We start from the raw sequence: 15,141 nt of genomic DNA on the forward strand, positions 1-15,141 counted from the left end.
CACACACACACACACACACACACACACACACACACACACACAGGCCTTCACAACCAGAACTCCTAAAACATCAAATCCATGCCCTCCTCAATCTGACGACGCCGATTCGCGGAAAACCCGCAGCAGGGGTGAATTACACTTGAATAAAGTATGAGAAGGACGCATCTCCATTTGCCATTTCCACGTAAACTGGGTCATCAAGCCGCCAAAGGCTAAACCAGGCTGACAAGAGCAAGCATTCAGCCAGCAGAAACACACACACTGAGTAATACGCCCCACCTTGACCACCAACAGCAGCCGGGTCGCTCCTGCCCGCTCCGGCACGTCTTGAACGGTCCGGCGGAGTTCAGGCTGCCTCGCCCACTGCTCGGCGGAGTCCGCCTGGGTGTGTCGCTGTCTGTGGAAAAAATTTGCGTCCGCGCTACGGAAACGTTTGACAGCGTTTAAGTGTGTGGAGCACACAGCAGCAGCAGCAGCAGCGGAGAAGACAGCGCAGGACTTCAGCCCCTTTTACACAACTCCTGCCCCCCCAACCTTCTCTCTCTTTCTGTGTCTCTCTGCCTCTCTCTCTCTCTCTTTCACTCTCACACACACCCAGGCGAGACACACACCCGGCTTCCCACTCCGATCAGCTGGCAGCGTGATGACGTGGGCCTGCACGAGAAACGGACGTCAAAACCTGCACGGATCTGACGTGTACACGCAAGACAAGTGCATGCCGTGAGACAGCAGATTGACCTGTTTGTAGTAACTCACGTTAAAACGTCAGGTTTTAGTTCCCTGCCTAAAGTAGAAAACACGCACATAAGTACTATATAGATGCTGTCACACATGCTGTATTACACGACACACTTTCCATTAGATTATCATTACTTATGCATTTACTACTGTTTGTTGAGTGGGCGGATTCCATATGACAGTGCAGCTAATAGGTTATTGGAAATAGTGCAATGATGAATTAATTGTTTAATGTGTTTAATTACAAACAAAAAGACCCAATTAGGACAGTAAATGACGATTACCCCAATAAATCCACAAACCTTGTTGTGCTCAGTTTTAAAGTAGGAACTATTCTCATATTGGAGAAAAAAAGATTTAAAAGCTATTCTACACTTCTGCCTCAGTTTAACTCTCTGGAAGAACAGGAATCATGATCCGTCGATATGTGAACAATTCAGTGTTAGTGCTGATTAAGCAGGATTCCACTTTTGACAGACAACTATTTGCACAAAAGTTGTGCTGTTGTTCTATTAATACGAGTCTGCAAGAGGCCTCCGGAGACATCAGCAGGTCGAGATGAATTAGTTACCCTCTCAGTGCTGACGCACACAGACGCTCACGCAGCAGTGACTGCTTCTCAGTCCTTGCTTCTTTCTGTCTCTCTCGCGTGAACCTGGGCTTGTCACTCTGCAGCTTTAAGGTTGGTGCAGTTTGAAAAGCTGCTTCCTCACTGTCACCTGACACACTGAGGACACGCAGCAAATCCTCACAAGGCCACTTTCAAATGTCTTCTTCCTTTTTCATGAATATTTTTAGAACAGCGTTTCCCACAGAATATGAGTAAGGTGTATTAAGAAGATTTTGACCCCTGTAAATTCCCAAATTCCTCATGAGTTCCTACAAGACCATAGTGACCTACCACTCAGATATGGGTTTTTTTGGGAAATGCTAACAACTGTAAAGCTGCAAATCATTGCTAGCTGGTAGTCTGTAACCTTCATTACCTGTAACCTGATTCAGACACAATCTCCCTTTTGGGGATTTGTGTGGGTGGAAATTATTATGATTCAGTATTTTTTATAGCCATACTAAAAAGCAACATTAGTTAGGATCAACATTGGAAACAAAGAAAAGCCAATCTACTGTGCCACTCCCAGTGTTGAGTATGCCATAAATAATTATTTTAGGTAGAAATCCAGCCCAGAGAATAAGCTGTGTCTTATATATTTAACACAGAATAACCCTGTCCAGCATGTAAAATGATCTAAGTGCTCTCTGAAAACTGCTATACATGTCTAGAGTGCCTGGGGGGGAATACCAGTAATGAACTCTCATCTGTAAAACACCTACTGTTACAGGATTGTGATTTATTTAATGTACCTTCAAAAAAAATCTAACTTGTCATGTTTGTAAAAGCACTTGAGCTGTTGTTGACAGTGGCCTCACAAGCAGATGCCAGTGCACTTACTGCATGTAAAAATCTGTTTGTGTAATTATGTCTGCACCAGATGGAGAAGCACGCGAGTCACATCTTCCTCCACCGCAGCCAGAGTGTAAGCACACCAGCGCAAGACGTGACAGAGGCATGGGTCAAAACGCATGATATGTAACACAGTCACATGACCTAGAAGTGGAAAATGTAATATTCTGGGTCAAAGGTGGTTCACGTGTTTCATGTGTTTAGCTGTGGAAACTTGATCTCTTTTGTTGTTTTGCCCATGATTTATCAGTTTTGCTTGCTCATTTATGCAATCCTGTTTTTTTAAAAGTGTTTTTATTTTTGACAGTTCCAACAGTGTCGTTTGGAAAAAGAGGACTTTAAAAACCTCTCTATCGCGTCTCACTCTGAACTTTGTCACCACTGCATGCATAAATGCTACGTGTCCTCTGTGACTCAGCAAATGGTTTGTCCCTTTTCCTCCTGTAGTTCTTGTTGGAAGATCACAGATATGTGGGGGAAATGCAGAACCAGGACAGACCCGCTTGAAATCCAGCACTGAGTCTATTTTTAGCACTGCTGCGTTTAGCGTTTAAGAGCAGAACAAGCATAGCGCCCGGGGGCCAAAATTAGCTACTTGGAAATTAATAGGAAGGTTAAAGTGCATGTAACACTTAATAATTACGGGAAAAGGCAGATGTGTGTGCAGTACAAGGAACCAGTGGTGATCTCGACTCTGTGGAACAGGAAAAGGATGGAAACTCCCTAGAAAATACCACACAGCATGCAGTGGAAGTGCTTTGAAATCCCCATGCAGGAGTGTGAAGGACGAAAGTTTTACAGATGGCATTCAGTCCCTTAAACATGATTAAAACACTTTTTTTTTTACTTTCCAGCTTTTTATGAACTTAAATAATCACAATGACAAAGTTTTTTTCTTTTGATTTTGAAAATAGAAACGATTTTTTAAAGATTATGTCACTGCTCAGAGGCTCGTAGCTCTTTCAGTGTTTTATTTTTTTTTAACCTGTTCGTTGCACAGCACAGACCTCGTGGCGCAACGGTAGCGCGTCTGACTCCAGATCAGAAGGTTGCGTGTTCAAATCACGTCGGGGTCAACTGCTTTAACCCTGGGCAACAATCACATTATTCATGATGTGTATAACGTACCGATTTCAAATACAGAATACCTGTCTGTCACTGGTTTCCTATTCGCGCTTCATGCAAGTCACTGTATTCCCCCAGAAGACAAAAATAAGACTTGTTTTCAATTTCAACTTTCTCATGATTTCCCGTGATTCCCATCAACTTTCTCGTGGTTCCCAAATCAACAGCAATCTTAATGCGTCAGATAAAAACAGCTAAACAAATAAAGTCTTTGAGGTTCATCCTTCTGTTTCTAAAATGTCTTCATTGTCAAAGTGATTGATTCACTGGCAGCTGGCAGCACGGTCAGGATCACAGAGCAAAGACGAACAGTGCAGCTCGAATTCGGCTTACTTCGTTTGACGTGTCGACGAGACCCGAAGACATTCTTCTCTGGGAAGGTGTGTCCTGTTGCCATGGAGAGGCGTCACTTGGCAACTTGGCGGTGTAGCGTGATTGTGAGGCACAAAAGGTAGCTCTGCAGCTCGCAGTACTTAGCCCATCTCCCCCCGTTTGTAGAAAACGTATTTGTTTTAAATAAATAAGATTGAAGGGCAGCTGCTGACAGGCTACTTGTTTCCACCGAGGTTTCTTGCCTGCAGTGAGTAAGAAGAATAATCTAAGAAGAATTTTATCCTGTTCATCAGTTGGTTTGGCGTGAGCAGACCTACTCATCGGCACTGAGACACCAGTATGCAGACAAAGAAGAAAAGAAACAAAGGCATTGTTTCCAACTGTGAAAATGCAGGTATTTTATTCTCTTTTTTTTTTTATCAGTGGAACTCAAGTTCTGATTCATATATAATATTATGTGTTTTCCCTTAACTAGTAAAATCACTACACTGAAAGTTTATGAAAAGAATATGTGATGGATCTACCTGCCTATCTCTGAATCAAAGACAACCTCAAAATCTAGAAAAATGAAGTCCTCGTGCTGAAAAGCACTGAAAATTAGATTTGTGCCTCGAGGGCACGTTAGAGGAGAGGAAATTAAATTACAGTGCCACATTTTTTGTTATTGAAAGGATATTAGAAGCAGACCATGAAATGTATGTTTCTGATGGAGTCCATGCTACCAGCTAGTACAGAAACCATTCTGAAATGATAAACTGTGACCTAATAAAAAGCTCTTGAAACTCTCACAGCACAGCATTGATTTATTATTGGTCATGCTACAGAGGAAAAAAAAAAGAAAAGGCATGGAAAAACATCTGACCCTCATGTTTCATCCCTCAAATCACTTGAATAGGTCGTTAGAGAATCGACCCCGTGCCTCCTCATTAACCTATCATAGCTCTCTACTGTAACCCAAGCCAAAAGTCCTTAATCTCCATAGGAAGTCATTAGTTATAGGAGACCTCAGTTTTGTTTGCTAGTTTCCCTACATGTTTATAATGCTTCCCTACAGAGAAACTTCTGGCTGTATCTTTGCCTCCTGACATCTTGCCGCTGGCCCTTGTGCCTCCTCAGAGTCCGGGTCAGTCCCAAGACCAGGTTCCCAAGCTCAGAGCCTCCACTAAGAAGAAACGAGAACGAAAGAGGAAAAATCACCGCAAGGACTCTCCAGCCACGCTGACAGAGAACCATAAAAGCGATGGAAACGGAGATACTGCTCAGGGATACGTGACAGTGCTCAATGTCCCGCAGCACTCTCTCCCAGCTCAGACTCTCAGCCTGAGGTGGGAGGGAGTGCTGCAGAATCCCCAGGCTGAGGCAAAGAGACTGGAGCAGTACAGGGCCAACAGGCGGCAGCGGTACATTGCACACAGAGAGGCTCTGTTAAAAGAAACCCAGGACGCCTTAAGACAGACTTTTCCTAAAGAGAAAAAGGTTCCAGCTAAATGTGACCAGCAGGAGGCTGCGTCATTACTGCAGCTGAGCAGACACTGAATTAAAGAAGCAAAAGAGAGCCTTATGCTGTTAGTGGCCTCGGGATTTATTTGTTCACAGTTTAAAATAGATTTATGCAGTGTGAGACACAAAGTAAAGATCCTAGGGTGCTGTTAAGACACTGGACCAAAGAGAAACTGAGCAGCTGAACACCCTTTAAAACGCCCCAACAGAAATGCTTAGGTTCAAAGTACATAACCACAATGCCACAGCTTTCACGACAAGAACGCCTCCTGCTGACCACACCTTAAGAAGTTAAGTTGATCTTTCAGGGCAAAAACCCGGTCGAGATCACATAACATGAACCCAACTCACATCTGTCAGTGAAGTGAAGGGGGGCTGATCCATTACAGCATGAGAACCACAAAGAAAGATGTCCAGCAGAGAGGGGGTGGCAATGTGACTGTAACAAAGCGCTGCTCTGCTGTCAGTCTAAGCACAATACAGTAAACACAGTAAAAAGCTTGTTGGTGACACGATGGAGCAACAATTTAATGTGCAAAGTCCTGAACTCATTATTTCTCTTTGTTGCTCCTCTAAACTGTTAACTGTGTAACACTAAATCCCTTACTGATAAATGGCAGTGGGTGTCTGTTTATCACATTTGAACTTTATAGGCACAATTATGCAGACAAGAAAATCACCACGCTACATGCAGCAGATAAAGATCATACAAATATACATACATATATGAGCTATGCAAATGCCAAACTACTGAAAAAAAATCAGAAAAGATGAGAAGGGAAAAAAATGTTAGTGGCTTCCACCAGTTAAATCATTCCTGTTTTGGGGCTTGTCTCATTGTTGTCCCACCTGCTGTTAATTTCGTCAAAGCAGCTAAAACATATTAACAACCCCTTCAATTACTTAATTGAACAGATCAATATTCTAGAAGTTTGACTTGATGCTGTAGTCTAAATATAAAGTGTTCATTAAATTCTTTCTTAACAGTATATGTGATTTTTGGAAAATGTTTGTATATGCATAATAGATGCTGGCACTCGCAGTTCCCTAAGCAATGTTTATGCAAAGTTTCATCAAGATGGCTCCACTCCCCCAGGAGGAAATAGGGAACATGCAAACATACATCCATACATATGCATAAACTAATTATAGTATGATGTCTCCCCGTCCACACAGGAAGCAGTTTGTCTGTAAAGCATCACTTTGACACAGATGTTTGGCTACTAGTAGACGTTCCAGGCTGTGGTTGCCTAGGTAACCCTATAATGTATTTACTACCCTGTCATATGTCAATCCTCTAATGAAAGGATGTCAAACTGATTTTGCATGTTGTATCACATACAAACCAATTTGGCCATAAGTGGGCCAGACACTCCCCTTTGTGTCAATGTGAAGACGTTTAGCATACAAAAAACATACATTTCTATAGTTCTATAGTTGTCTAGTGGGCCAAATTAGAGTCTTTGCTGGTCTAATCCTGGCCTGCGGGCCTTATGTTTGACACCCTTGATCTAATGTTCTTTACTACCCTGTCATATGTGTATCATAGGTATCCTGTGCTATCACCATTGCTTGCATAGAAGTTTATCTCGGGACACGCCCACTTTGTGTCACTAGTGGGTGGGGTTTTCTTAAAACCTCCAATCGCTGCCAAGTTTTATTGGCTTTCAAAGGTTTCTGGTCACCACATAACTCCAAATCACTTCATGTGTGGATTCAGTTTAAGGCTCTTTGTGCTATAGATTTTTTACTGTCTCTAAGATGTTTGATGAGCAAATGCAGTAACATACAACATCTTAAATGTCCTTCAAATCACATAAAGAATTAAGTGTATGTGTACATTTATGAAGTGGGACAGATTACTTCCTGTTTCTGTCCACTCTGTGTAGGAACACTACCATTGGTGGACAATAGATGTCAGAACAGTCCCTCTCTGAGTGAATCATATGTTCTCATGAGTCACTAAATACAACAGAGACCAAACTGATATGCCTGAGTTTTTTTTAATTCAAAGTTAAAAACAAGACAAAAATGTTTAAATGACAAGTACTTCACTTTTATTCTTACTCTTGGCATCAAGAATCACTTTGAAATGATAACAACGCTGTTACTAACAAGAGGGCTGATGATGCTCATCAATGTGTCTTCTTCTTGTCACCTCAAGAAAACAAATCTAATAATGTTCTTATACCGAGGATATCATAGATTACTCGTTGTTACAGAGTGACTGGGTTCCTGTGAATTTACAGCATTATACTGTAAATGCATTGTACATACAGAAACGAGGTAACTTGAATATCACAGGAGTCAGTCATCTCCTGTGCAATGAAATACACCTGCTCTATCCACAATTCTCTGTAAAATTAGCCATTCTCCCCCTGCATCACCAGAGCTTGATTTTCATTGTATTTAGGTTTGCACAATTAGCCAATTTTTATTTCTCTTACATAAGATAAGAGCTTCAATTTTATTAAAATGGCAAGCAACAAGTTTCAATTCAAATGCTAATAAAAAAAAAACTGTTTAGCCTGCCCTTTGCAAAGAAAAAAAAAACAAAATCTTTGACAGGCAACATTAGTACAGAGAGAAAAAAAAGCCATTACCACCTACTACCACCTAAAATATCACTACTGGTACTACTAACTGGATCTGGCCCTGAAAGGTCCTGGGTGAACTGAGGCATCCTGCTGAGAGCGAACAGTAAAAGCTGAGGTGTGAATTAAAGATAGCAGCAGAGCGATTGAGGCGGGGGGAGAGAGAGAAACGCAGCATTTCTGTTGTGCAGTGCTTTTGTTCGTTGTTTGCTGCAGGCCTATTGTTTGCTGTTGGTGTATTTTGTTACCATTGCCTGTTTCAGCATCTCTGTTTCAAAGAGCTGAACACTGCTGCGTCTGTTTTCCTAATCCCCCCCCCCCAACTCACTGACCGGACCACGAACGCGGATGTAGTGGGCATTAAGGTCACTTATGTTTTTCCAGCTGCCCCATCCAAGTAAAAGTGAGCTTTAAATACTAACAGCAGAGAACATACTGAGGCATCTTAAACAGCGATGTCTCTGGACTGTTACTGAAACACTCCTGGAGACATAAATCCATGAAATAAAATAAAAAATCTGTTAAATTAATGACAAAAAAAATTAGATTTAAAAAAGAAGACCTATAAGCTGCATCTTTTTGAGGTATCTGTTGTTGACATTTGGACTCCCCCTCACATGAGCACTGAATGCATGGTATGCACTTCCACACAGCCCGTATTAGATGCTAAGCTGTTACTGCAGCTTTCACTGTGTTTGGTGCTCCTTCCCTCCGCAAGTGAAGTTTGTCTCTTCCGACTGAAAAGTTTCAATCCACATTTCCAAACTCCCCCTGGTCCTTTTTGTGAGCCGTGCTGAAGAAGAGACATACGGAGGAACGAACATTGGACAGACGAGTGTAAGGAGCTGAATATCAGGACAGCTGCAGCCAGCTCAGGTCGTCTGATCTGTCAGAGAGAGAAAAAATATTTGAAAAAATGCTTTTATGTAGATTTCCACTTATCTTGTGTAATTCTGCCTCCATTCACCAGCACAGTGAATTTGAAATCAATCACCATGCGATGTGCTGACTTTCAGCTTTAATTCAAGATGTTTAACAAAAGTATTGCAATAGATACATCCATTTTTAAAACCTTTTTTATACATAGCTCCCTTTTTTTCAGAGGCTGAAAGTTAATTGGACAGATGACTGTCAGGTGCTTATATGACCTTGAAGGTCTGTTCTCTTGCTATTCATTCAGAAATTAAGCAGAAACAACGTCTTCCTGGAAGTCCCAATATGAGGTCCAGAGAGATACCAAAGCAAGTGAGCGAGTGAGTCATCATTAGATTGAAAAACCAAAAAAAATTAGGAGTGGCTGAATGACCATTCTAGCTCATTCTTAAAACTGTAAGTGCAGGATGATGGAGGCTATGTAAAGCAACTTCACAACATTCAGCATTTAAAAGTCAAGAATACTCTTCAGGAGGTATCATTGTTATGGTCAACAATCAAGAGATGCCTTCAAGAATGGAAACACAGCGCGTTTACAACAAGCAGGTCAGATCAGACTTTACCAGAAAACATGCAAAGAGAAAATGCAGCTCTAATATAATGTTTGGACAGATGAAACCAAGATTAACTTGAAACATGGTGACAGCGTTAGGGCATGGGCATGTATGGCTGCCAGATCATCTGTTTATTGATGATGTGACTGCTGCTAGAAGTAGCAGGGTCTCAGGAAACTTTTTTTCTGAGTGTTAAACAGGATATGCTGTATTTTGAAATTAAGATGCTCCTAGCTAACAAGTGTGTTCCATATTTCCTAGTCAGATATGCACCTCATTCATCATGTTTGGTTTCAAAACAAGATGATATCATGGGCAAAAAAGACACTGACCTATGCAGGGACGTCTCTAATGATGCCATGAAAAACTGTTTTCAAATTTTAGTGATCTGAGATTTTTACAAAGCCTATGAAAAGTTTGATTGAGCCCATGTGAGAAGCATTCATGTTCTACCCAGATCCCAGGCATCACCAGAGACAAAAGTATTTGTTTAGTTAGAACTTGTCTGAATCTCTTTTGAATGCTACGTGTAATAAAGGCCAGCTTGAAACAAGGCAATGGCTTGATTATCCGAACAATGTCTGGACATCATGTCTCAAAACAGCTTTGAAGTCATGTTCCTGACCACCTGTGGTGTCTAACTTAAACAATGAAACTCTGTTAGATCTTTTTTTGGACTCCACCAACCTCTAGGTAAGAAACGTGGCTCATTTTTCACAAAAATAAATCTCCCTACATTGTCTCTCTGGAGTCATATTGTTCAGATTCAGTTTGACTAAAATAATCAGAAGATGGGAATATAGAAACAAAGTGTAAAACAAACTGAACGATTTTACATACTGGGCCTCGTCTTTTGTGATGACTTTTCCTGTTGCGAGTCTCTCAGCTACTGCCGACACTGCTGGATCAAAGTTCAGGCCAGCTGCTGCTATGACCTCCTCATCCCTACAGGGAAAAAAACATTCCAAACATACACATCTGGGTATTTATTTAATGGTTACATTTTTTTCTATCACAGTTGAATACAGTTTTAAGAACAACTTACTTAATGTACAATGCGAGGAACTTCCTGTCCTCAAACTGTCCTTTTATCACGAGCTCAGTGTATCCCTCCCCATAGCCTGCACACAGCCAAAGCAAACATTCAACAATGGCATGCAGAAACATATGAAATCTATCACAGAGGGTTTATCTACAGTGTTTTCAGGCAGTAAAATAAACAGTTTGGATGGCAAAGACTGAAAAGAAAGATGTAATAACTTCACATGAATAATGATAATAAGACACCTGATTTTTTGTGTGCCAGTAAATATTTACGTGTGTGTGTATACCCACCTGTGTATCGGATGGTCTTACCCACAAGGACAGTCCAGTAGAAAGGGACTGAGTTCAGTTCAGTTGTTTTGTTTAGCATGTTCAGAGCTACTATTCTCCCTTAACACACACACAAAAAAGTTTAACATGTAAATGACATATATGGGATTTTACCCTGTAACACCCAGTGTATCATATTTTATACATGTGTTTTTGAGACCATGAATCAATAGCACCATAAATTTTTAAGCAATAGCAAAAATTATACAAATTAAAATGTGTATATGCAAATTGATATTGAATTTGTTATTGTTTGTATTCATCAGAATGCTTAGTAAACACTCCAGCCTGAAGGAGAGAGCAAAGGTAAGGTTGACAGTGTTGATGTCAGTTTTGGAGCTTTAAGTAATATAAATTGACCCAGAATTCTCGTGAATTTAGTCCCGCTTCCCATAGATGACATTTTAACAGTTTTTGTGCTTCCCATGGTAAATGTCAAACATTGATTTTGTGCATCAAAGTCTCTTTGTGAAACTTTCCAGTTAAGTCTAAATGTTTCCTGCTTTACCCTGTGCTTGTGCCATCTGCCAGTGTCCAATGTTAACCATCCTGTTTTTAGCAATGGCCAGTGGGAACATGGCCAGATCACCACCACAGAAGACATCGGGGACATTGGTGTGCATGTACTGCAGGAGGGATACACACAGAGAACTGATGATCAATGTTCCAAAGCACAAGTTTGGGGGAAAAGTACAAGTCAGGCTTATGTGCTGTAGATAATCGGGTGAACTGCTGACAATTAGCCTACCTTGTCGACGTTTACAAAGTTTTTTGAGGTCATCTGTATTTTAGTGTCCTTTAGGTACTCTGAGTTCGGCATGGTGCCTAATGGAGGAAAAATAGGAGCAGTTAATCAGGTCATTTCACTCAGTTATTTGTATACAATTTCAACAAGTCATTTAACATTAACATCATCTGTGAAGGTTCTCAGTCATCCAGGTCATCGTAGTCAAAGGAGCTTGCAAAGAAAAGCGTCTGGACTTCTTTAAGTTACTTGAAGACGTTTCACCTCTCATCCGAGAAGCTTCTTCAGTTCTAAGGTCAAATGGTGGAGAGTCCCAGATATAAACCTAGTGGGAGTATCCCCCCACAGAGGGACAAAAGGTGCTACCATCCTTGCTCCTCTCGTGGGGAACACCCCACACCACATCAAGAACTCCACCGACTTCACCGATAAGGTCCAGAAACTTACCCTGGATCCAGATGAAACCATGGTGTCCTTTGATGTAGTCTCTCTCTTCACTTGCAAACCCACCACGGAGGCCGTGGAGACTGTCAGAAAACGACTACAAGAAGACAGCTCCTTGGAGGACAGGACCAACTTCACACCCGATCAGATTTGCACACTGTTAGACCTCTGCCTCACCGCTACATGTTTCAAATACAACAAAGGCTTTTACAGACAACAACATGGCTGTGCCATGGGCTCCCCCGTGTCACCTATTGTAGCCAACCTTTACATGGAGGAAGTGGAAAGGAAGGATCTTGGCTCTTTCAAAGGAAGAGTACCCAGCCACTGGTACAGATATGTAGACGACACCTGGGTCAAAATCAAGACACAAGAAGTGGAATCCTTCACTGTGCACATTAACGCTGTGGATAAAAAGATCAAGTTCACCAGGGAAGACACAAAGGACAACTGTTTGCCTTTCCTGGACTGCGCTGTGCACATTGAAGAGAACGGCAACCTCAACATCGAAGTTTACCGGAAGCCCACACACACGAACCAGTACCTCCTGTTCGACTCCCATCACCCTCTGGAACACAAACTTGGAGTAATTAGGACCCGACACCACCGGGCAGAACATGTTCCCTCTAAGCCTGAAGGAAAAAAGAAGGAACACACACATGTAAAGGAAGCACTCAAAACGTGCGGCTATCCTAAATGGGCGTTTTAAAAGTCAGCAAAGAGGCACAGAAAAGAAGACCAGACACCAGCGAGGGAGGATAAGAAAGACAGACGCAACAACATTGTCATCCCCTATGTAGCCGGTGTATCAGAAAAACTCAGGAGAGTTTTCTCCAAGCATGACATCCCGGTGCATTTCAGACCCAGCAACACGCTCAGACAAAAACTGGTTCACCCGAAAGACAAAACGCCAAAACACAGACTTAACAATGTGGTGTATGCTGTACAGTGCAGCGAGGAATGCTCAGACCTCTACATTGGAGAGACCAAACAGCCACTTCACAAGCGCATGGCACAACACGGAAGAGCCACCTCCACAGGACAAGACTCAGCAGTCCATCTGCATCTTAAGGATAAAGGACACTCTTTCGAGGATGCCAATGTTCACATTTTGGACAGAGAGGACAGATGGTTTGAAAGAGGAGTGAAAGAAGCCATCTATGTCCACTGTGAGCGACCATCTTTGAACAGAGGCGGGGGGTTACGACACCAACTCTCTGCCATCTATAATCCAGTTTTGAGATCCCTTCCCAGACGCCTTAACGCCCACTCACATCCTGGGCCATCTGACCTCAGGAATTCGCGTGATAAGGTGGGGCCAGGGTTTCACAATGAACTCACCCGAAACTCTGGTTGATTGGGACCCACACCCAGTTTCACACCTTGGCTCAGGCGATTAGAGGATCATCAGGGGGTCCTTTTGTCCCTCTGTGGGGGGTTTCTCCCACTAGGTTTATATCTGGGACTCTCCACCATTTGACCTTAGAACTGAAGAAGCTTCTCGGATGAGAGGTGAAACGTCTTCAAGTAACGTAAAGAAGTCCAGACGCTTTTCTTTGCAAGCTCCTTTGACTAACATTAACATCAGACATATTTACAATATGCTGGCAACAGTAATTTCAGTGAATATATACATATATTTCTTCGGGATTAATAAAGTATTCTGATACTGATTATAAAAGCTTTGAAGAATTCTGTGTTGCTTAATAAAAGACTCATAAAAGACTGATATGTTTCCACTTACCAATACCTACAATCAAAACTTCAGCTGGGATAACTTTTCCACTTTTCAGCACAACCTCCTTCACCTTGAGGAATAAAACAGAACGTGACAGGAAGAACTCAGTGTTAGTATTTTTTTTTTTCACATTACTGAAGATAAAACTGTGCTGATATTCTTATCTAAAACTAGGCGTCACAATCCTGGGCCATTTGACCCAGCCTTTTGAGTCTTAATATATTTTGATGTTTATGGTTTATGTTTAAGTTCATTAGCTTATCTAAGTTCATTTCTTTTTTGCCTATGATGCCCTGTTATAGTTCATTGTTTATTAGATTTCCCTTGTTGCTTCACGCCTCTGTTTAAGTCTCCGTCGCTCTTCATGCGTTTCATGTCTGCGTCTCATTATGTTTCTCGTTTTATTTTGAAGAGGTTTGGTGTCCCGTGTTCGTTGTGGTTAGTTTCACTTCCCCTGTGGCATCAATATGTTTATTCTAATCAGCTGTCACCCATGTGTTTCCACTTCCCCTGATCACCTCCGGTGTGCATTTTGTGTGTTTTCATTGATTCCTTGTCAGGTCGTCTGTTGAGTTCTCATCATGCCTCCATGTTTCCAAGTTTTTGTCACGTTCAAGGTTTTGTTCTTTGTCTGTTGTGTTTAGCATTTAGTTTTTCCCAGTTTAGTTCTAGTTTCGCCTCAGTGTGCATCTGCCTTTTGTTTTGTACCTTTTCCCAACCTCAAATAAACGGCTCGCCTTTTGCTATATTATAGTTTTGTTCCAAGTGTCTGCATTTGGGTCCTCTTTCTCCATCCACATGTTCTGCCAGTGCAAATCGTGACACTGGAATGAAGTTTATCTCCTCACTTTACCTTGCCATTCACACCTCGGATCTCTGTCACGCTATCATTCATGTAGAATTTCACATTTCTCTCAATCAGCATCTACAGAAACAAGAGTGAACAACAAACAGGTAAGCTGGAGATGAACTACTGTCAGGGAATAACACGTACATCTCAATCTCTTCATCTTTCTTACCGTCATGGTGAGTTTGCCGATTTCAGGACCTAATGTATTTTGGTACGGCATTTCACTGCTGCCTATCACTGTGATACTGGAGGCTTTGTCTGTCAAGTAAGATGCCACCTCCATGCCTGAAAGCAACATGTAATTGTAGGTGCTGGAGCGAATATCAGTGTGAATAATATATTTTACTTAATATTTGACATATGATGCGAACAAAAAGACAAAGAAAAAAAGAGAAAAATAAAGCTAAAACATGTTGATGCTGTAAACTAAATTTTTTATTTTCCTCTCTTTTGAAGACTTTTGGGTCTATATAAAAATAGGGAAGAAAGGAAAAAAGGAAGTTTTCACAGTTAAAGCATATAATTCCACTAGCTTTGTTTAAATCCAGGCAATACAAATGTGCACATAGTAACCATAGTAGAGCTGGGCAATATAAGATTTTTTCATATAACGATATGTTTTTTTCATTTCAAGCGATAACGATATATATCACGATATAAGCCAAATAACTATATTTGTAAGATTTAAATGTGCCGTTGCTCACAAGTAAAATGTGAAATAATCAGCAGCTTGTTTTGATTTAAATATTTA

The 15,141-nt window shown here is 41.4% G+C and overlaps 1 protein-coding gene and 1 non-coding gene across 2 annotated transcripts in view; one reads left to right on the forward strand and one right to left on the reverse strand.

Annotated features, from left to right (window-relative positions):
* Positions 1-3,204: 3,204 nt before the first annotated feature.
* Positions 3,205-3,276, forward strand: trnaw-cca (transfer RNA tryptophan (anticodon CCA)). The gene has a single exon. It is a non-coding gene; the product is annotated as a tRNA-Trp (tRNA).
* Positions 3,277-8,604: 5,328 nt separating this feature from the next.
* The window catches only part of aifm5 (apoptosis inducing factor mitochondria associated 5), a 14,085-nt gene continuing 7,548 nt past the window's right edge, over positions 8,605-15,141 (reverse strand). Inside the window, exons 11-18 of the mRNA XM_005727941.1 lie at positions 14,394-14,453; positions 13,547-13,610; positions 11,362-11,438; positions 11,122-11,239; positions 10,575-10,673; positions 10,285-10,360; positions 10,080-10,184; positions 8,605-8,638 (exon numbers count right to left, since the gene is read on the reverse strand). Coding sequence (XP_005727998.1) covers positions 8,605-8,638; positions 10,080-10,184; positions 10,285-10,360; positions 10,575-10,673; positions 11,122-11,239; positions 11,362-11,438; positions 13,547-13,610; positions 14,394-14,453 — 633 coding nt within the window. The remainder of the gene's footprint in view (positions 8,639-10,079; positions 10,185-10,284; positions 10,361-10,574; positions 10,674-11,121; positions 11,240-11,361; positions 11,439-13,546; positions 13,611-14,393; positions 14,454-15,141) is intronic.

Source organism: Pundamilia nyererei, unplaced genomic scaffold, assembly GCF_000239375.1.
Source record: "Pundamilia nyererei isolate P.nyererei 1_Seehausen unplaced genomic scaffold, PunNye1.0 scaffold00026, whole genome shotgun sequence".
NCBI lineage: Eukaryota > Metazoa > Chordata > Actinopteri > Cichliformes > Cichlidae > Pundamilia > Pundamilia nyererei.